The sequence below is a fragment of the Mus caroli genome, unplaced genomic scaffold (assembly GCF_978045245.1).
Source record: "Mus caroli unplaced genomic scaffold, Mus_caroli_1 scaffold_10, whole genome shotgun sequence".
Classification (NCBI taxonomy): Eukaryota; Metazoa; Chordata; class Mammalia; order Rodentia; family Muridae; genus Mus; species Mus caroli.
In genome coordinates, this window is record NW_028227265.1 from 96242709 (window position 1) to 96265377 (window position 22669).

The 22669-nt window shown below is 46.2% G+C and overlaps 1 protein-coding gene across 7 annotated transcripts in view; it reads left to right on the forward strand.

Moving 5' to 3' along the window:
• Rbpms (RNA binding protein, mRNA processing factor) overlaps positions 1–22669 on the forward strand; it is a 150678-nt gene that overhangs the window by 94826 nt on the left and 33183 nt on the right. For all 7 annotated transcript variants that reach the window (XR_015048662.1, XM_085844026.1, XM_029480393.2 and 4 more), the window contains exon 5: positions 1843–1993. Coding sequence is in view for 6 of the 7 variants with exons in the window: in XM_085844026.1 (XP_085700152.1) it covers positions 1843–1993 (151 nt within the window). In the remaining variant the exon portion in view is untranslated. The remainder of the gene's footprint in view (positions 1–1842; positions 1994–22669) is intronic.

The window sequence follows — 22669 nt, forward strand, 5'->3', positions numbered from 1 at the left end:
ACAGCCTTGTCTCCCCGTGTATGTTGTGGGTGTACAGTCAGACAGTTTACTAACTAAGGGTCCTGAGTATTTTTTGTTTTGTTTTTGTTTTTTTAATTTATTTTATTTATATGAGTACATTGTAGCTGTCTTCAGACACACCAGAAGAGGGCGTCAGATCCTATTACAGATGGTTGTGAGCCACCATGTGCTGGGAATTGAACTCAGGACCTTTGGAAGATCAGTCAGTGCTCTTAACCACTGAGCCATTTCTCCAGCCCCCCACCCCCCAAGTATATTTTTATATTTCATAAACCTGGTGCTTCTCTTTTTGACCTCTGCTGGTTAGATGTATACAGATGCGATGCTCACTGCCCCTCCTAGTGTTATCTAGCCTTAATGGTCGTCTTCTCAGAAAACAACCAAGTCAGGACTAAGTCCTACTGCAGGTTATCTCTGGGTCAGGGCTGTTGTCTTCCCTGCAGCTGCCCAATGTGGGTTCTGGTGACTATCAGTTACTGGCTCTTCTTTGTTTCTTTAGAGCTGAACCTGTGAAGTTCAGAGTCATTCGGGTCTACAGAGCTACGAGATTCTTACTAGTTTCCTATAAAATCAGTCCTAACTTTTCTTTAAATGAAGAAAGGGGGCGGGGAGGGATCGTGTGGTGCACATACAGGAAAGTCTCGAGCTAAATGAAAACAAAGGAAGGGTTGTGGGGACCTCTAGGCCACAGAAATGAAAAGTTTGTATTCTTAGCATAATCCACTTTGAGGATTGAGACAGACTCGGGGTCTGAATCTGGTGTGTCTTTTTGACACTGTTGGTAGTACTCAGAATTCCTGGCATTGAACGGTTTCCATTAGATTGCTAGTTTTGCTTGGTCATGGAGATGTTCTTGAGTGAGGGAGTCCTGAAGCCCATTTGATGTGTAGATCTTGTAGGTTAGAGTGTTTGGAGTCTGCTTTCCTAAACATGGTCTTTGTTGTTTTTTCTTGGTGGGGCAGGAGTTTTTTCTTGTAGCCCTAGCTTTCCTGGACTTGACTCTGCAGACCAGGCCAGCCTCAAACTCAGAGCCACCTGCCTCTGCCTTTCTGGCTGGTATTGAAGGCATGCTCTCACATACTTGCTGAAAGCTTTTCTTGCGTTTTAAAGGTCAATTGCAGTGATGGGGATGAGCAACTGAACTTGGTTTCATGTCAGGCTTATGGAATCCTTTTTTGTTCTTGTATCTTGAAAGCCAACCATAAAAGACTTCAGGATTTCACCACTCCCGAGCCTAGCAAATTCATGAAGTACGTAGATACAGTCTTACATTCAAAATACTGAAGCTATTTAGTTCCTGTGTTCCGAGCATGTGTGGCCTCGTACTGCCTTTGTAAAGCTGAATTGGAGACAGAATGCCTTTTCTCTATCTACGGGAACCACACTAAAAGCACTGAAGACTTTTCACAGTTAATGTCCAGAGTGCAACCTCCTCCAGATTTCAGGTGTCATTCTCCAGTGCTGCCCCTCGGGAGTGTCGCTCACTGGGGCACAGTCATAGTCTTCATGCTTAGTAGCAGCCGCCCGTCCATGCTTTTCAGCTGTGTTAGGAACTTGTTGGTTGGGATTTTTAAATCAGACTGGAGAATGGTCAGGAAGAATGGGGATGTTTGCATGTCTACGTAACTGAAGAGCCTAGTGGCCAAGTCTGCCTGGCTCCCTGTCCGTGTTGTACTGTGAGTTGTGTGTGTTCTGGGTAAATGCTGAGGCTGAGAGCCCTTGCCAACCTCTGATAGGTCGGAGTTTATGATGCGTTTACTTTGTCACCATTCTGGTTTACATCTTCCCCTTTGTTCTTTCTTTTTTTTTTTTCTCCCAAAGGGCATCCGCTTCGATCCTGAAATCCCGCAAACGCTACGACTAGAGTTTGCTAAGGCAAACACGAAGATGGCCAAGAACAAACTCGTAGGGACTCCAAACCCCAGTACTCCTCTGCCCAACACTGTACCTCAGTTCATTGCCAGGGAGCCATGTAAGTTGATCTACTCCTCCTTTTGCAAAACAGCCACAGCAAAGGACTGTTACGAGGTGCTTTTGAGACGACACCGTGGGATGCCAGGCTAGCTGGTTCTTGCTTTCCTTGTTGGTGAAGAAATGGCCTGTTCCTCCTGTCTGAATTCTGAGGGCACTCTTGTTGGAGATTGGCCACTGTAGAACCGTGGTTCAGCTCGAGCAGAGATATGCCTTCCAGATTTTCATCTCCTGGGCTTGCTTGCCATGCCCTTGGCCCCTGTGAGGGTTGCCTGGAACTGTCTTCCCTGCCCTCGTTCTTGGGAAGAGCGGCTGGGTCACTGCACTGGCTTACTCTGTCAAAGGACACCAGTTCCTTGGCTTTGGAGAAATACTAAAAGTAAAAGCAGCTGATGTGTTTGGGAGCAAGCTGACCTGTGTTGAGAACCGTAGCGGGAGCAGTGGACGCAGAGGGTTTGTAGTAGACACAGGCAGTCCGCTCCAGCATTCCAGGACCACTGAAGCTTTAGCAAAATCTAGGTGTTCTGTTTTGAATTATTTAAGGACGCTGGCTAATTGTTGAACAAGGTTTTTGCCTCACGTGATGGAGCTTATGCCTTTAACTGTGGAGATGACGACTTCTGCCTTTAGTGAGTAGCTTCAGAGGGGCTGACTTCATTTTCTTTGTTAAGCTCTATCAGTGGCAGAACTGAGGCGTGAGATAGACTTTTAATTTTTCCTTTCATTACGGAGCCATATGTGATTGAATGTGGCAGGGCACTCCGAGCCGTCCAGGTTACGCACAGTTACCCGGAATGTTCTGCCTCGTGGTTCTTGTCTTCTTTCCAGAGCACGCAGTCCTGACCCTCTCTGTCGGCCTCCCAGGCTGGACCCTTCTCTGCGTACTTAAAAGGCACGTGGCCTCCTCGCTCGCCCCGTGTCATATGCGTGTCAAATTCAATCAGATCCTCCCGAAAGCTAATTATCTGGAGCCCCAGTCAGCTTAAGGAGGCTGGTGCTGGCAGGGAAACAGGAGATAAGAGCTTCTTCGCTGCCACTGCCAAACACAAAGGTTCTTGTGAAGCCAGAGAAGACAGTCATAATGGGGAAGGGGTGGTGGGGGTGTGTTTTGCTTTTTTGTGTCTTAGAGAAGCTTGCCTATTTAGGAAGGAAATCTAAACAGCTGCATTTTATAGAGCAGTTGCATTACAGGAGGATACAGCCAGTCCTTTCTGAGATACCTATTTATTTATAAACAAACCTTTATTAAAATAAGTGGATGAGTAGATTGAAGTTTGAATTTTGATGTCTTAATCCTGGAAATATGTACACTTATGTTTCTTTGTGTCTGGAAGTTTTCTTTCTTGACAGGACATTTACAAAAAATACCTTTCGGATGCTTTGGGTTTTTTTTGTGTATAGAAATTGCCTGCCTTGGTTCTCGTCCCATGAATGTGATTCATTCAAATAGGAAGTGTCACCGTGGTGACAAATCAAACTTCAGCTTTTCGTATCTATGCTGACTGCTTTTCATAGAATTCAAACCTGTGCAGAACGTATCTAAGGATGAGAGAGACAGCCTGCTCCCAAAGGATGGTAGAAGCTACAGACGGGGTATCACACTGACCACCCTTGGGCCCCTGAGCGCACGTCGGCAGAGCGCAGCTCTCTGGCCTCACTGTTCATTTATTTCCCTTGCATGGCAATAGAACAGAGTTCTGAAATGTTCAGATAGTCTCCATGGCACAGTGAAAACTCCTGGGCAGCTCCTGGCAAAACAAACTTGAAGCTGGATGTGGTAGTGCACACCAGCACGGGGTGGTGGGTACTGGGGTGTGGTGAGATGAGGTAGAAGGTGGCAAGAGGTTTGAGGTCAGCTTGAGCTACATAGTAGGTATTGGGGTACCCTCCCGAAAACCCTGTCCCCACAACTACAATCAGAAAGCCTTTTTTTCCCTCTTTTTTTTTTGAAAAACCAGATAACAGTGTTTTCTTGAGAAAATTAAAGTATGCTTTCCCTTTATTTAGCTCCTTTTTACGACAGCCTTGACAAACAGCCTGTGACTCAGCTGACCTTATCATCCATCCACCAGAGGTCCCTCTGGGAACTGTGACTTTCGTATCCTATTTAGCATCACTGTTTTCTGAGAATCATATCCCAGGCTAAACGGCCGAGTGGGTGTGGCCCAGTGGGTCCAGTTATGTTGCACAGTTGGTCTGTTTAACCACCTGTCAGGTGGAGCTCCCGGTTCATTCTGGGGCTGGCAAAGCTCTGAGGGCTCCTGCTGTTGGCTCCGAGGAACTGATGTGAAGGCTGCCAGTGTTCTCACAGGGAAAGTTCTCCCCCGTCTTTAAAGGAAGCGTGTCCTCTGACTCAACTGTACCACAAGCAGTTGCTCTCAGTTCTCAATGGATACCCTGTTGAACGAAACAGGCAATCAGTAATGCACTAGGAAAGAATGAAGCTAGCTGTGGCTGCCGCCCACCAGAGCCATTATTCCAAGAAGTTGGTGGCCATCACAGTTGTTAGGGAGTCTTGGCCTTGTTGTAAAGGACATGAAGGAAGTGCTGCAGCCTAGTCTAATGGCATCTGACTCCTATGTGTGCTGACCGACCACACATGGCACGGCACCAGATTTTACCATATGCGGGTGATGGTAGGTAGCCTTGGCTCTACCTGCTCTTGACACATTGAGTGACCTTCACAGAAACATTTAACTTTCCCGTGCTCCTGTTCTCTCGACTCTAAAATAGCAAGTATGTTTTAGTCACATGATTGCTGTCCGAGCTAACAAAGCCGTATCACAAGATCACCCCTTCAGGATTAGGAAGACAGAAATGTCTATGGTGTAGCAGGTGAATGTCAGATGTAATCCAGTTTTATTTTTACAGAGCATTTGGGTTGCTGTTCTTCCCCCATTAGTTGGTGGGTGAACATCGTATGGCTACAGCCAAGCGTTCTTCCTTGCAGGCTTAGGAAAGTCTTCCTTCCTAACTAACTTTGAAGGGTGATGAGGGCAGCGTATCATTCAAGGACTCCATGTGTAGCCCTCGGGAGCCTGGAACTCAAGGGAAGGTTAAGTTAGCTTTGAACTTGAGGACATTCTCCTGCTTGCCTGCCTCTCAGTCGTGTTTATAGCTGTGTGCCATATTAACTGTATTTTCACGAATGAGGTCATTCGTTTGAAGTTAGTATTCCTCATAACCACTACTGTATCATGTGTGGTGGTAGTGGTCAGTTTTAGTTTTCCTGCCTGCTTGTTTTCACAATGTCAAGAGTGGAACTAAGGTTCTCAGGCTAGGCAAGTGTTCTCGGCCTTTGTGTTAGTTACATCCCCAGCCTTCTTTCGACAGGGTCCCTCTGTATATATAGCCTTGGCTGTCCTGACAGGGAGGCTTGCCCTGTAGATTAGACTGACTGTGAACTCAGACGCACTTGCCTCGGCCTCCCAAGTGTTGGGATTAAAGGCAGGTGGTAGCACCACCCAGAAGAGACCCGAGGGTAGGGAACCCAATCCAATATGACCTTTAGCCTTAGGGAGGAAGGAAGGGGGAGGGAGGGATGGAGAGTTCTGTGGCATGTAGAGAGAAGCCCCTATGTGTACGTGGGAAATGGCAGCCCTCTGTGTGTAGGAGGGGTCCCAGGAGAATCAAGCCTGCCAGGCCTTGGCCTTGGTTGTCCATCCGAAAGCCCCGTGAGACAAATAGATTGTTGCTTGCACAGATTGTTGATGTCGACTGGCATGTCAGATGATGAACTGAAGACCCTCATCCCTTAGTAACTTCATTCTAATCATCTCACTTCATTGTGGGCTTGCTTTCTCAGATACAAAATGCCAGTTCTGAATAGTCACCTACAGGCTTACTGCTGTAAGAAGTGGCCACGTAGGCAGCCCTCTGTGTGTGCGCGTGCGTGCGTGCGTGTGTGTGTGTGTGTGTAGAGAACCATGTGTGTTGTGTGCCTTTGCTCCTGCAGTTGTCTGCCTTTGGACACTCACCATTAAGCAGCTAGAGATGCTATTGGAATTCTTTTTTTAACACGTCATGGATTTGCTTTTATACTTTAAAACCTCCTCATAGTTGCTTGCTGCCAGCAAGGTGTAGAAGCAGCTACACGCAGTAAGTAGCTGGTAAAAGTGTGCATGTACACACGACCCGTGTGTGCATGTGCCACTGGAAGCCAGGGGAGGGTATCAGATCCCTTGGAGGTGCAGGCGTCTTTCAGGCAGCTTGTGAGAGCTGGAGAACGAATTCAGGTTCTGGAAGGCAGTGAGTGCTCTTTACTGCTGAGCCATCTTCCTAGTAACCTCCCCCCAGGATGTACAGTCTTGTGTGCACTTCAGCATATCCCAGTATTTAAGCAGTATAATTTAAGCAGTTATACTTATCATCGTGCATATGGAATTGAATAGAATAAATGCTTTTGAGTCTAGACTGCAGTGTGCTCCCAAAGGCAGAGGCAGCCAACACCTAAAAGGGCCTTTGTTTGCTCAAATTACACAGGCCTCCTTTCTTTATTTAAAGACAGATTGGCCTTAACCTTTTTTATGTGCCTGAAGCAATGACCTTGAACTCCTGGTCTTCCTGCCTCCACTTCCCAAGTGCTGAGATAACCGTTCACCACCACCATGTTTTTTGTAGTTCTGGGCACTGAGTCTTCTGCTAACTGAGCGCCAGCGCCATCCCTGGCCCTCAGTTCCATCTTGAGCAGATTATAAACAGAGTCTGTAGTAATCCTCCCCGGCTTTCAACCCTAGGGGTTCAGAAGTCTGTGGCATCTAAGCTGGGGCTGAGTATGTGTGTAAAACCTATACTACAATTTGTTAACCAGAAAGGCTAGGCCAGTAATCCTCACGTATCCTTTGACTCAGCTTCCCCAACACTGGATTACAGGCACAATCCCCTATGCCTGGCTTTCTGTGTGGATGCTAAAACTTGAATTCCCATCTTTAACTGACCAAGCTGCCCCCCCCCCCCCTTACCTCTGGATTTTTAGGCACACAGTTGTATTTGGGAATCGTCAGTAGGCCAAGGAATTGAACAGCCTTTACCCTCCCAAGTTCCCTCTGTCCTTGCAGCCTCCATGGCCTTCAACTGGAGTTTCCCATTCACTCAGCCCTGTCCAAGTCTCCCAGCTCACGGGATCCCGGGGAAGTTTAGGACAGCGCAGTCCATAATAGTGTGGGGGTGGGGCTGGGGCTGGGAGCCTCCCTGTCTGAAGCCCAAAATGACCAGGAAACAGCTCTGTGCTGGTCTCCCTGAGCAGCAACACAGAATGCCATTGCAGTCTCTCTAAACATTTGTCTGTCCAGATGCTTGCCCCGACAGTGTGCTGGGTGCGGTGCCAGTGCTGTGACTTACTGGAAGGTAGGAACAGGGCAGGAGGACCATCTACCTGACCAAGTGGGCAGGAGACAGGATGCAAAGAAAAGGTGCTGACTTGCAGGTTTGCGGGGGGCTGAGAGCTGAGCTGTGGATTCTGGAAGCAGCTCCCTTAGGGGTTGATACGAACTTTTCCTCTGGTGATGAAAAATCTAAGTGTTTCCTGTGACAACCTCTGTCGAATGTGCATGTGATATGTGTGTGTACACACTTTTGTACAGGTGAATGCAGAGTACAGAAGTTCTTTCTCTGTCACCAGCCACCTTTGTTTTAAAAAGCAGGGTCTGACTGAACTTGTAGCCCAGCGATTGGCTAGACTAGCTGGGCAGCAAACCTTGGAAGCTTGCTGACTCCAGCCCCTAGAGGCCACGGCAGGAAAACCAACGACTTGGAGGCCAGCTTGGGCTACATTATGAGATATTCCCCACCCCACCACAAAACAAACAAAAGAAGGCTGGAAGGAAACTGTAATGGGGGTTAGAAGCAGCCGGAAACGGCGAGGAAACATTTTGGTGCATGTGGAAGCCAAGGGTGCAGTTGTTCCAGGCCAGCGTGGGGCACATGAGGCCCTATTTTAACCCCACCTTCCCCTAAACCTCAGGTGACAGAGGCCCCCTGCGGCAGGACTGCAGGAGGTAAAGAGATGTGGCTTTCAGCTTTTCTCTTTGAGAGCCCTGTCATGGGACTCAGGCCTGGGGAATGCGGCCCTCCTGGAAACAGCTTGGACCTGGTGAGTTCATGGCAGTCACAGGAACATGACACTGGTCCTCACCCCGTTGCCTGTTCCCCCAAAATGACCAAGAGGTCACAGGATTGATGCTTAAGATGACACCAGGTACCAAGGTCCTGGAAAGCAAGGATTGCCATCCTAGCCAGCCCAGCCAGTCCAGCCCAACTGATGCCAGAACCAACTGTTGTAAGGAGGAGCCATCTTTGTCTGAGCCCTTCTCCCTTTCCCACTTCCTGTCTTGTAATGATACCTAAGAAACTTTGACTTACAAGGAAGAGAGGTTTATCTTGATTCATGATTTCGAGCTGTGATTGGTTGGGGCCAATTGCCTTCGGCACAAGCTCTTTATAGCTGAGCATGTGGCCAAACAAAACACCCATTTATCACCAAGAAGCAAAGAAAGAAAGGGCATACTCTCTTGGTGACCTCATGAGATCAGACTAGAAGTTTCCACTATGTACAGTGAGCCTATGAAATGGCCTCTGGGAGGACATTGAAGATGCAACTCTACATTGTCTCCCTCCACTTCCCTCCTGACTCCAAACCTAGGAAGACCTGTAGTGGTTGGTGTTTATGGTTTTAATAATTTAATGACATCATGAGGTGGTCAGTTTGTTGATACTGCATCTAGCTATGGACACAGATTTTTTTTTTCCCCCCCAAATGGAAGATAAATTGTTACACAACTGACCTCAAATTCCTGATCACTCTGCCTTCCCTCCCAAGAGATCAGGCCTTGGCTTAGTATCTGTTTCACCATCAGAACGCAGCTCTGCTATAAACAAGCTCAGAACCCAGGAACCTGGAGTATGTCTTTCTCCCTGAACACCTCTCTTTCTCCTAACACTAATGCTTCAAATCTGCGTTAGAAAATCTCAATAACTCTAGCCTATCTTTTTTAAAATCATAGAATTTGTAATCCAGATAATTCTTCCTAAGCTTATTGATGAAAGCGTTTATAGAAGCACTAAGCATACAGGATTGTTCAGGAAGGAGCAGGTAGCATTTTATTTAATTAGGCTTGCTTGTGACAAGGTCTCATGTAACTCAGGCTGGCCTGGGTCTTCTAAGTATTTTGATGACAGACAGGTCTATGCTCCAGTCTGGAGGCTTAGGGGCTCGCTGCGGTTGTTTGTGGGTGTTACTATGTTGCTCACCACTGTTGCAAATTCCTGTTTGTTCTTGCCCTTCCATCCTGAGGTCCTTGAATAAACAGCAGCTGCGGCTTGTACAGTACAGCAGTAGGCAGTAAGGTCCTCGGACCCTTAGGTGGTCTCTGAATTGTTTCCTCCTCCCTCTGCCCTCTCTTCCCTCGTTGAGCTCCATGGACTGCAGCCTTCAGCCCAAGTCTTCTCATGGATTTGTTTCTCCTCTCCCATGTACAGGAGTGGACACAGTTAAGGGCGCTTCTATACAAGATTTGCCAGTTAAAATTCTATTCTTTGCACCTTCACTAGTAAAAAATAGGTTTCTCTCTAATATCCTTAATGAGGAAGTATTTTTAGCAGAGGAAGTAACTCGGGGGCAGGTTACTTGGCCAGAGTCAGTGAGACCCTTGGTTGGCCCTCCAGCGCTGTAGTAAAAACAAGTGCACACATTCATAAGTCTCATGGTGTTACTTACAAGTACACCAGTGAGTCCTGGGAGGGAGGGAGGGAGGGAGGGAGGGAGGGAGGGAGGGAGGGAGAGAGAGAGAGAGAGAGAGAGAGAGAGAGAGAGAGAGAGAGAGAGAGAGAGAATGAGAATGAATGAATAAAAACCAGTTCTGCAGTTTTAAGTCGAAGTGAGTGCTTCCCATTTTTAATGTCATTTTAATGGAAACTGATAAACTGGCTCTTCACATGAAGATCTGGCAGTTTCCTCACAAATATTTGTTATATACTTGCCATTTCAAGGAAAATAACTCATGACAAAACCTTTAGAAATAAAAGTTAAGACATTGAAGCTTTTAATTAATTAAAGTTTAGTTAGAAAACTTTTCTCCTACCATGAGTGACAGCTTCCCAACTCATAGCTGTGAGATTATTGGATTTTTTTTTTTTTTCACAGTGGAATGAGTCAACATTTGGAAGATCCACATAACTCAACCAGTATTTTTCCAATGACATGATTTATTACAAAATTGGATGTGGAAGAAAATCCTAAAAGTAACAGTTGTTTCTAATGTAACAGAATATGAAATTCATTGTTATGTTTTAGATTCCATGATGCAACTACTTGTCCAGTCTGGGGGGGGGGGGGTCGGGAGAGGTAAGAGAGGGTAATGGGCACCCACCCACCCATTCACCCAGAGGGCACACATATAACATGTTCTCATGTATAAAATCTGGATTTGACTGTATCCATGATGTCAAACAGAAAGAGTCTTGGAGGGTAGAGGACTATGGCAGGATTGGAGAGCAAGGGTAAGAGGGTGAGGAATAAACATAAGCGAAGTACAGGGGAATCTGGGTAGTAAGGGGTTAAGAGCACTGGCTCTTCTTCCAGAGGACCTGGGTTCAATTCCCAGCACCCACATAGCAGCTCACAGCTGTGTGTAACTCCAGGAATCAGAATCCCTCACACGGACAGACAGACAGACATGCAGGCAACATCCACAATGCAGATCAAATAAGTAAGCAATGAAAACGTTTTCAAAAATGTATATTGCAGACCATTAGTTCATTCACTGACATATAGAGCATCACTTTTAAGAGCTGTTCGTTGTCACAGTTTGTTATGATATCCGAAGGTACCCATGAAGGGGCGTCTGCAGCTTGTCCAAAGGCCATACTTTTCTCATGTACTAGAACCAAAACTTTGTGTTGAAATGGGTTTAATTAGAAGCAGATGTGAGGGTCTAATTGTCTTCTAGTAAACCAAATAGTAAAGAGATTGGCAAGAAGACAGATCGAAAGCCTTTTCTTAGTGTGTTGGAATGTGAAGGGTGCCCTGCCCACCCCCACCTCCACCTCCCACCACCTCACCCCACACTCCATTTACTTCACTAATGGCTTTTTCTTTTTTCTGTTTTATTTTTTGGTTTTTTGAGGCAGGGTTTCTCTGTGTAGCCCTCACTGGCCTGGAACTTACTCTGTAGACCAGGCTGGCCTAGAACTCAGAAATCCACCTGCCTCTGCCTCCCAAGTGCTGGGACGTTCTCATAGATGTTCTTTGGAGCTGTTGCTTGTGTGCCCAGAATGTCATCGCTGTTGGCTTGCCCTCCCTGCACAGGTCTGTTCCTAGATCTATTTCTAAGACCTTCTGCCTCCAGACAGGTTTGGCAATGACCTGAGACACAGAGGGTTCTAAGCCCATCTGAGAGAGATGTCTAGCTTCAACCCCTAAATGGCAGGGGGGTTAGAATTGCTCCGTCATCCTGAGCTACACAAGACTTTTCTTCTGTAATGTTACCATCTGTTCCTGGTTGAGTGACCTCAGGAATCTGCGTGTAACAGGATAGATCTGGGGCCTGCAATGGAGTGTGGCAGCACTAGAGCTTACACGGGAAGGGCCTGGGACTCTGCAAGCTTGTGCCTTACTGAACAAGGTCACCCGTTGCCCGGGTGTAGTATGTTGCCACCTGTGTATTCTTAAAGTTACTCCTCCTGGTAGTGACCCCGCCTATTTGCCTTCCCCATATATTATCAAGGCCAATATTTCAAGAAGTTTAGACATGAACATTTAAGCATGTGCAGTTTTAAGGCACCATAACATGATATTTAAAATGCTCATACATAATTTTTTTCATATTCTTTGGCGTCTCCCTTATCATGTTGTAAACTGTTTTTAATTTAACAGTAAATTTTCAGAAAACTGTCTTTCTCCAGGAGAGAGTATTTTAATCTGGTAGGTGAAGAACAGCATATAAACACAGAGATGGCTGATTGAATGGGGTTGTCCACTCCTGCGGCACTAACGTCTGCTTTGATTGCAAGCTTTAGGCCTCGTGGATTTCATGCCCATGAACATGTAGCTGATTCCTAATCCTGGAATTCCCTGTAAGCACGGCTCTTCATTCGGAAACAGATGAGCAGGCGACCTCTGTTAGGCAAGAGACAGGAGTGCAAAGGCCTCGGGTGTGATGCATTTACCACTGAAGTCTTGAGTCCGCTCTGTGTCCTGCAGTGACTTAGGCTCCCAGGGCTCAGCTGTAATACAATAAAAACAGAAGCAATGTGTGTCTGCTTCAACAAATTAGTTTAATTAGTGGCAGGAGGTGGAGGAGTGTCTCTCTGTCCTTTAATGAAATATTCCCTTGAAGGTCAAGGAGATCAAGCCGATCAAACATTAACAGCCCAGTACAGAAAGCAGCGGTGAATTCCCCTCCTAATTCTTTCACTTGAGTTTGGCAAGCATTTGGGGCGAGGAGAGAGTAGTTGTGCTTTCCTGTTAAGCTAGAGGAAACGGGCCTGTGAGGACCATCATCATGAGGCCACCATACCTGGCATTTTAACTCAGTCCACAGGGATTGAACTCTGGAAGCTCTCAAAGCGAGCACTTTACTGACTGAGCTATTTCCTGTTGTACAGAAAGATTAGTGTCTCCATGGTAGGTATTTTTGCCGACGGGCTTGGGGGACACACACAGGCTTACATACACAGGCACACACACACACACACACACACACACCCTTGTGTTTTCAGATATACCAAATGTAAAGAGAACAGTGTAACCAATAACAGAAATGCACCGTTCATGCAGAATAGACTTTTGGCCATTATTTACTGACAATCTGGTCTGGGGGTCTCTCTCTGTGGTTGTATCACTCTTGTCAGGGCAATGTGGGGCCCTCTTACGTCTCTTAGCTGGCTTTAGTCTAGGGCACTTTCTTCCCATCCTTCATTTTCTATCATTGATTTTTTTAAAGATAAGATGTTAGCCTTCTTGATTAAAAGGAAAAAAAAGTCCTTCTTTGGGGTCTGTTTGTTTTATTCGTCTTCACAGTCCTCAGTTCCCATGCCCCTCTGTTGGCTTTAAAATAAAGGGCAATGAGATTAGGTTTGAGTTCAGGTATGCCTTTTGAACAAGAATGCATCCTAGGTCCACAGGCTCACTTCTCCTGACAACTGTGAACAGGAGTCCTTGTTGGGATCTAGGCGGGACTGGGGATTCAGGCAGTGAATCCATCCCGCTGTCCATCCATCATCCATCTTACGTTCCTTATCAATTTGAGTGGCTGTTGTTTTGAGACAGTGTCTTAGTGTACATCCATGGTAAGCGTGGAGCTCCTTTGTGGACTAGTCTGGCCTTGAACTTGGCTCTCTCTGAGCCTCCTGCCTCTCCTTCTTGAGTGCCGGAATTATAGATCTGTACCACACCAACTTCATCTTAAAACCTTGTCGATTGATCTTTTCCCCATTCCTTCATTGGGGCTAAGATTTCTGGCTTCCCTAATTAATTCTGATGGTTTACAGGTAGCTCTGCCCCATGGGATTAGTGTTTGCCCTTTTATGGTGAGTTTTGGGTTTTTCCTCCACTCATTTAAATTTTTTTTTCTTTCTTTTGCTGTTTGAGACAGGTTCTCATTCTCTAGCCCTGGCTATCCTGGAACTCACTGTATAGACCAGTCTAGCCTCAGATGCCTAGACCTCTGCCTTCCTTTGCCTCCTGGGTGCTGAGATCAAAGGTGTACACCATCAGGGCTGGCTTGAATTTCTTTTTTCCCCCTGCCTTTCAGGGTCAAGGACTCACATTCTCAGGGTGCTTTTGTGTGTAATACCCATTCTTTCTAATGCCTGAGGGTAGGGCAAGGGCAACATCTTTTGATGGAGGAAGACTCACAGCATTGCCTCAGTGAAGCCAAGTTTTGGTGTGCACATCACACAAAAAGGAGTGAGAGGTTTTATGTGGCTCTGAAGAATGAACCGGTGTCTCTGACGTAGGATTCCATATTGGTGACAGTCCTGACTAACACAACTCCTGTAGCTACAGAGGAAGACACCTCTATAGCTTCCCCTCAAAAACTTTAGAAAGGAAGTGTTTTAATTAAGAATTTAAATTAATTAAGAACTACCTCTGAACCCTGGGAATGCAAGTGGTTGTATATGGCTTGCTTTTTCTCTTCTCATTTTTTGGGTGTTCTCAGAAATAAATAGCGTGGTGAAACTCCTTCACTTCTAATAGTTTCCTCTGGTAAAATTGAAATGAAACACCACCTGCAGGGATCAATTTTAAAAAACAAAAACCTTAGGGCCAGGGATGCATGCAGCTCACTCATGCGAGCTGGGATAGTAGTGCAGGTCTGTAATCCCAGAATTCAGAGGTGGGAGGAAAGTGTGGGGTACATGAGACCCTTTCTCTAAAAATGGGGGACGGGGTTTATAGCAAAAACTTCGAAACTTTGGTTTCTTTAAAAACACAGAAATGTTCTAAGAATACACTTTTGCTTTAATACCAGGTGTGGGGCATGGGACTCTGAAGCAGCTGATTGTGATTTGCCTCATGCTCTACCAGAGGCATGATTTTGTCAGCTGCATTTGTGTGGCATCTGGAATGCTGGGAATTTTTCAGAGGATACATCAAATGCTAGAGCCCCATGGGTGGGGTAGGAGGTTGATGGTTGTTGGGGGGGGGGGGTTGGTCGTGCTTAAAGAAGAAACAAAGGGAACGAAATTAGATTCAGGGGTCTCTCTCCCTGTATCCTTCATTTCTATCTAGTAATGGGGGTGAAACTGATGGGATAAACGGTGGGAAAAAAGAACCCACAAAGTAGTTAAGAGTGGCTACATAGATTAGTTGTAATTTAACTTGTTTTGAAGGCCAACATACAGGTCTATAAAATTAGCACTTGAGAGGTAGAGGCAGGCGCATCACAAGGTTCAGCTACATAAAAGTTTGAGGCCCTGTCTGGACAGTGTGCCAAGGGCTGGGGTGCCTTTTAATGTGAAGTGAGCATAAATCAGTGAGCACATGTACTCATGAGATCCTTTCAGCAATGCTCTGATGATGATTGGTAGTCAAGATGTACTGCAGCCCATTGCTCCTTACATTTGGTTATGGACTTGGTCTTTATTTTAACGTTTCTTGAGATTAAAGAATTGTGTGTGTGTCAATCAGTATACTCTTTTTCTACATAGGCAGCAGTCATGCATTTATGTATCAAACCATTGTTTTATAAAATGAACTGGAGCTCCTAGCCCCCCACCCATCACATAGAAGACATCACATCAGAAGACAGTACAGTCTTGCTACTGTCTCAAGCATGACACCAGGTTCTGTCTCCCCTCCAGTCACATGAGTCTGTCAAGAGTTACGTTGGACTGTATTAGCCCCGGAATCTTTTTTGTTTTGTTTTGTTTTTTGAGACAGGGTTTCTCTGTGTAGCCCTGGCTGTCCTGGAACTCACTCTGTAGACAAGGCTGGCCTTGAACTCAGAAATCCGTCTGCCCCTGCCTCTCAAGTGCTGGTATTAAATGTGTGTGCCACCATGCCCAGCTAGCTCTGGAATCTTAATTTCAACCTTTGCTAATAAGATTGCTTTCTGTGTCCACTTTCTGTTGTGCCTTTTAAAGACAGTGATCAAGTCTATCCATAAAAAACACCAGTGCCAGGAACATAGGCACGCACTCCAAGCCTGGTCCCTCATCTTTCCTGAGCACACACCATTTGTTTCCTAGTAAGTTGCTGTTTTAGTGACTATATCCTCTGGATAAATTTAGTATAGATGTGTTTGATAAACTGTCGTTAAAAGTTATTTAAAGGATTATTTGATTATACAATGAATGTTTCTTAACTTGCTTAAGCTCTTTCCCTAAAATAGCAATGTAACTTGACTCGGCAAATGCTGACTGAATAAATAACCTCCAGTCATTGTGAGATGTTCAGTTTAGACGTCAGCCCCCTTCTGCTTCTAGCCTAAGTCCAAAGGAACTTTTTAAAGGACTAAAATACACAGACCTTGCTTAAAACCCAGACAATGATATCAACAAATGCCAGGAAAGATATTCAAAGAGAAAACTGTGATGGTTTGGAAAGAAAAAGTGGAAAGCATATCATAATTTTCCCTTCCTCCTCCCATGAAGAACCTAGAGCAAATGTGTGGAGGCTGAAGCATCACCTCCTCTTCTCTCATCCCCCTGGTCAGATACTTTCAGGGCTGCTGACACAGCAAGCAGATGCAAACGTCTCTGAGTCGTAAGGTAGAGCCATAGTATAGCCTAGAGATACAAACTAGGCTTCTCACTTGGAAAATGTGAAGTGCCCTCCCGCTGGTTCCTGGGATTTCTGTGAGTCCTGGAAGTGACTCAGGAGTGTTTTAGATGAGATGAGTCTTTGAAGGAAACAAGAGGTAGGGGTAGGCTAAAGCTGTTGGCAAACACATTTGATTTAGTTCTCTGCATTACTGGGCTTATGGATGATGGATGACGTCAGCGTCCATCCAGATAGCGAGAGCCATCAGCCATAGTTGCTAGCCAGCTGCCCCTCCAGGCTGTCACCATCTTGGGGCCAGCTATCTAGCCACCCAGCCTCCATTTATTCACTATCAAGACAGGGTTTCTCTCTGTAGCCTTGGCTGTCCTGAACTTGCTCTGTAGACCAGGCTGGCCTCAAAGAGATCTGTCTGCCTCTGCCTCCCAAATGCCGGGATTAAAGGTGTGAGCCACCACTGCCCGGCTCCCTTGGACTCTTTTCTGAATAGCTATAGGTATGTAAAAGAATTCCTCACCACTTAGACATATACATCTATGTGTTGAATTGTTTTGAAATGTTCTATCCGTTTTAGATTAATAGTGGCCATGATAATAGGCATGATTTGTGTGTACACATGTACACATACATACACATATGTGCATGCCGTGGCATGAGTATGGGGATTAGAAGACAACTTGAGGAGAATTTGTTCTGTCATGCAGGTTCCAGGGATTGTTCTTGGGACATCAAGCTGTCTTATTAGCTGAGCCACCTCACAGTCTGAAAACCCTGAAGATAGCAACGTCGCCCCTAAATGGAGCCTTCACAGCGTGCACACTCTGATCGGCCCCACCAGTGAGCCTCATACCCGGGCATGCTCTCTGCCAGACTAGCAGGAGTATTCAAAGGTCAAAGAGAGTCTGCCGTGTTCTCTTGCTTCTTCTCAGACTCATCAAGGTCTGGCCATGATCTAGTTCCTTTATGACTAGCTGCTTGTCCTTCAGACGTCCCCTTACCCACCACTCCCTTTGTAGACCCCGTGGGACTCTCCACATGTGGGTTAACTGCCCTGAGACATGGGCTTACTGCTACAGAACTGTTCCTTTTGTTGAGTCTGTCATATTTTATTCCTTGTAGCGGTGGTGGTGGTGATAGAACAGGGTCTGTGTAGTGCAGGCTATCCCAGACTCACAGCCCTCATCTCCCCTTCCTGTGCACCGATTACAAATGATATGTCCTTCTAGGCCTTGCTTTTCCATCCTTTATTCTAGTCTCTGGGTTCCCTTTGTGGTAAGAGTAGAGTAGACTTTGTATAGTGTCTGACACATAGTTGGTGTGTAATAAATACGTGTTGTTAATTAATTGTAGCCTCGTCTCTGTTACTGTTTGACCAAGACCTGTGTGCTCTGAACTTGTGTTCACGGGCCTCATAGGCGCTTCCTTGAAAACTCTAGATTTCTGAGGACCGATTTTCCCCAGAGAGAGCAGAATGTTCAGAAAAGTGCTTTCTTGTACCAAGGGGGGAGGTTTGTAGAGGAGCTGACTACAGAGGAAGAAAGGATCACCTCTTTCTAAGGAAAGGCAGGCAGAGCTTCTCAGGAAGGTGGCAGTAGATCACTGCCTGAACAAAGGAACTCACTAGGTGCAGGGTGTGGCTTCAACTGTAGTGACTTTGAAGGCCTGGAAACCTTATAGTGGGCTTAAGCTCCTATGATGCCTTGGGGAAGCCTGTCGTGAGTTTAGGACTCAAGGTAAGACGAGCAGTGTCTCCAGCCCAGAAGGTGGTGGCAGCTGCAGGATCTGCGAGGACAGAAACTTCATTATGAGAGAAATCAGTGTTGGATTGTAAAGGAAAGGCAGGGACCGAGGAGCTGGCCCAGCAGATGAGACGATGACTTAATTCCATCCCCGGGACCCATATGGTGGAAGATAAAACCTGCAGATTGTACTCTGACCTCCCCATATGTGCTGTGGCACCCGTGACACACATACGCCCCTGCACAGGCACACAGATAGAAATAAAAGTCAACCAAAGAAGGCCAGGGCCAGAGGATAACAAACCATGAGTTTGGGGCCAGCCTGAGCTACAGCGTGAGTTCACAAGCAGCCTCTACTACATAGTGAAATCCTGTCGTAAAACAAGAACAAACCAAGTGTCCAGCCTCGGGTTTTCTTGTTTTAGCAGATTAGAAATGGCAAAGTACAAGAAAACTTTCCATTTTAAATGTAATTATTCACCGGGCAGGCAGGAGCGTGCATAAATGCAGGAACTGACTTCATAAGGCTACGCTCTGACCTCCTTTTATGTGTGTATGCTTGCACATACACTTTAACATCAATTATTTACACAAGGCTTTGCAACAGTTCCCTCCGTTTTCACATTTTTCCCTCACCACAGATCCTAGCTGTTAGCTTCCTCTTCCTTTCCTCTCAGTGAACCTGTCCAATAAGCTGCTTGGTATAAGTAGAATTCTATAATGTTTACCTTCTGTGTCTGGCTCCTTCAGAGAAACACACACACTTGTGCATGTGTGTGTTGAGATGATCTGTATAGTCTGAGGCTACCCTCAAATCTTCCTTCCTGTCTCCCTCCTCTATGGGACAGGAAAAGGTCTGCCCAGACCCTGAGCTAGAATCGGGTAAGCAAGCATTGCAAAGATGGTTTTAAGAGTTTTGTACCAAAAAATAAAAACAAACAAATAAATAAATAAATAGCTGGGCAGTTGTGGTGCAGGGAGGCAGAGGCAGGCAGATTTTTTAGTTCGAGGCCAGCCTGGTCTACAGAGTGAGTTCCAGGGCAGCCAGGGCTACACAGAGAAACCCTGCCTTTTAAAAAAAAAAAAAAAAAAAAAAAAGAGTATTGTAAAGAACAGGACGAAGGCTCTCTAACTCACCCCTATGGACCGCTTGTATAACTATTAAACGACATGTAAGAGCTGGGCTAAATGGTTAAACATAAGACAACTGTGTCTCTAAGTATGAAGGTTGTGCACAGAACAGCAAATGAAAAATAGATCATGTGACTGTGTATAGTACAACCCCGGCAATTCGCAAGCACCTGTCTTTCTGTATGTTGGACTAGCATCCTACATCTTAGGTGACAGGGACCCCTGAGCTGACGGTGGCCGCAGCTGCTACCACCGCTGCTGCTGCTTCCTCCTCCTCCTCTTTTCTTCTTGCTTCTTCTCTTCTTCCTCCTTTTTTCTTCCTTCTTCCTTTTTCCTTTTCCTCCTTCTTAATTAAATTAAATGTATTTATGTCTCATTTTTCCTGGCAAACCCAAGACCTCCTTTGTAGGAGGCAAGAGTCATGCATCTGAGTTAGATCCACATGCCCTCCACTTCCTCATTTGATGACTTCTGGCCCGAGGCAAGGGAGCATAGATCTTCACTACACTGAGCTGGCTAAGCCACCTTAGAAGACTCCCACATGGCTCCTGTGTGTTTTACCTTCCCTGAGAAGCCCCCGTCAGCCATCCTACCAACTGGAAGAGGACACAGTCAGAGCCCCCTTTAGAAAAGAAGCTCTCGCTTCATCACCGGCTCATTGGTCACCCTGAGACACATGCTCAGAGCCTTGGTCTATCTAACGCCTCCACTTTCCTTTTGACATTCAGTTGCCTTTAGCCAGGTTAGGGTGCCCTGTTTTTGTAAGTGAACTCTGCTTGTCGTTCACTGCCCAGGAATGAGTACAGTCCTCAGGAATGAGAGGGTGCGAAGGGGATTTCTTGGGCCAGCATTTGCAAAGTCATAACTGTCTATCTCACTGGCGGTCGACCATGTGACGGAGTCTTCATTATTGAAATCCAGGCGTCTGTTATGGCTCTTAAACTTGTGAAATCTCTGTAGAACGGAATGCAAGTAAGCCTGACCAGTCAGGGCTGGGTGCATGGATGCCTCGGGCTGCCTTGGGAATGTAGCATGGGGCCTTGGATGGATGCTCAAGGAGATAGAGTCAGATGCTCCAAAGACACTTGAGTGGCTGTTTAATGAACCAGGCCTTTGAGCAAGTCAGAGTCCCTGGGCACAGCTGGAGGGCATGGAGCCTTTTAAAGGAAGCCTTCTGCTCTTAAAGGGCCCTGTGCATTTTAAACGTGAAACTGTAAATGGTGATGTACACACAGAGAAATTGAGGACAACTCAACTGGAGGCAAAAGGAGCCAAACAAGCCAAACAGGGCACAAAAGAGAGGAGGAGAAACTACGTTCCAGAGAAGTTTCCCGAGTGTGGCCAGATGTGGGCCGCCTCATCTGTTTTCCTATATGAAAATGAACTTGGGGCTGGTGAGATGGCTCAGTGGGTAAGAGCACCCGACTGCTCTTCCGAAGGTCCAGAGTTCAAATCCCAGCAACCACATGGTGGCTCACAACCATCCGCAACGAGATCTGGCGCCCTCTTCTGGAGTGTCTGAAGACAGCTACAGTGTACTTACATATAATAAATAAAATCTTTTTAAAAAAAAAAAAAAAGAAAAAGAAAATGAACTTGGAGGCTGGAGAGATGCTTACAGATGCTCGCAGATCCTCCAGACAACCCAAGTTTGCTTCTAGGAACCTACCGCGGCAGCTCACAACTCTCTGTAACTACATAGTTTCAAGGGATTCAGGCAGACACACACAAATAAAAATGAAAGTAAATCTTTGAAGGACAAATAGATGTCCCAAGGCAGGGCCAACCTTGATCACATCTCCAGGTTGTACCCTAGCTCTTTTCTCCTGCAAGTGCCAGCTAGTGTGCCCCTAAGGTTTGCATCTCGGATTCTTCTTTCTGTGCTTTGTAACCTCGTTTGCCTCGTTTACCTCGTTTCATGTGTGTAGTGTATTCTTAGTTCATGCCTTCCTCCCTTTTTCTCATCTCATTCCCACCAAACCCTGCTTACAAGTCCTCCCGTTTCCATGTCTTTGCTTTGGTTCTGTTCTGCACTGTTACCCACCTGGCTGCTCTCACGGGTTATCTCCCTGTCTGGTGACCTGTCCCCTAGTAGACTGCTGCCGTGGCATTACTTGGCCCTGGTCTGTTTTGTTTTCAGAGTACATTGCTCTCAATACTGTGCCAGGGCTTCCAGGGTACTAGCAGTTTTAGTAAGAATCAGCAAGCTGTTGGGACTGAAAAAGTATAATTTCTATCTGCTGTTTGGTTCACAGTACGTATTGAAGATGTTGACCAAAATCTGAACAAACTATTTTTAGTTCTGTGCGCTTATTTTAATTTTACCTAGAGATCGCCTAGTTCTTGTGGCCTTGTTCAACTCCCAAAGCCAAACCCTCCACAAAACCGATAGAGGGGAAGGTTGTTGGGTTTATTGATTGTTACTTTGACACGGGATGTCGCAGGCTGATACTTGTTTGTTTGCTCTGTGGTCCAAGTCCAAAACACATGGTTATTCTGTGTCAGCCTGGAACTATTGTGGCATCTCTCCTGCCCAGAAAGTTTGCACTAGTTGGCTATTGAGCCCCCATAGGAATCAGGATCTAGAAGCAAACCTTGGTTTTTCAAGACAGGGTTTCTCTGTGTAGCCCTGGCTGTCCTGGAACTCACTCTGTAGACCAGGCTGGCCTCGAACTCAGAAATCCGCCTGCCTCTGCCTCCTAAGTGCTAGGATTAAGGACGTGCACCACCACTGCCCCGTGCAAATCTCTTTTTAAGGTGTGCATGGACACTGGCTGCCCCTGTTTCCCATCCTCAGGGATGCCACCCACTTCCTTTGAGGGGACCCTCTCTCTCACAGACTGGAGCTTACCAGTCTGACTAGAATGCCTGGTCAGAAACTAGAGAGTTCTAGAGAGAGTTTAGTCCCAATCGCTAGGGAATCAGACTCAGGTTCTTTGGTTGCATGGTCCAGGTCCCCTTCTGCATCCACTGCCCTCTAGCCCTAAAAGCCATTTTCTTTAAGAAGGTTGGTTTATTTGTTTCTCTTTGAGTCAGGGTCAGAGTCAGTCAGAGTCAGTCTGTCTCTGTCTGTCTCTCTCTGTCTCTGTCTCTCTCTGTCTCTCTCTCTGTCTCTCTCTCTCTCTCTCTCTGTCTCTCTCTCTCTCTCTTTCTCTCCTGTCCCTCTTTCTTCCTCTCTCTGATCGTCCTGTCTCTGGTCTTCATGAAGAACTCTTAAAGCTGACCCTCCCCTGTAGAAACAACAGTTTGGCTTTGTTTCAACTTCACAAACTCATGGCATAATTTCCTTGTATCTTTAATGTGGAAACCAATTGGGAAAGGGAAACACAAGGAAAGAGGGAATGCTCCCTGTGTATATCAGGGTTGCAGGTCTCTAGCTATAGTAGGGCTGAGGACGGACATTTGCATATGCTAATTTATCTTCTAGGGAGCAGGGCTGTCAGGCCTAAGCTTTGGCAAGTGTCAAGACTAGATCTTCCTGACTGTGACTTGGGCTTTATTTGGCCCCTCCCCTTCTCCGGTTGGAGATGCCTGAGGACACTTAAGGGGTCTCTTGAATGTCTGATAGTGTAAAGGAAAGGTTACA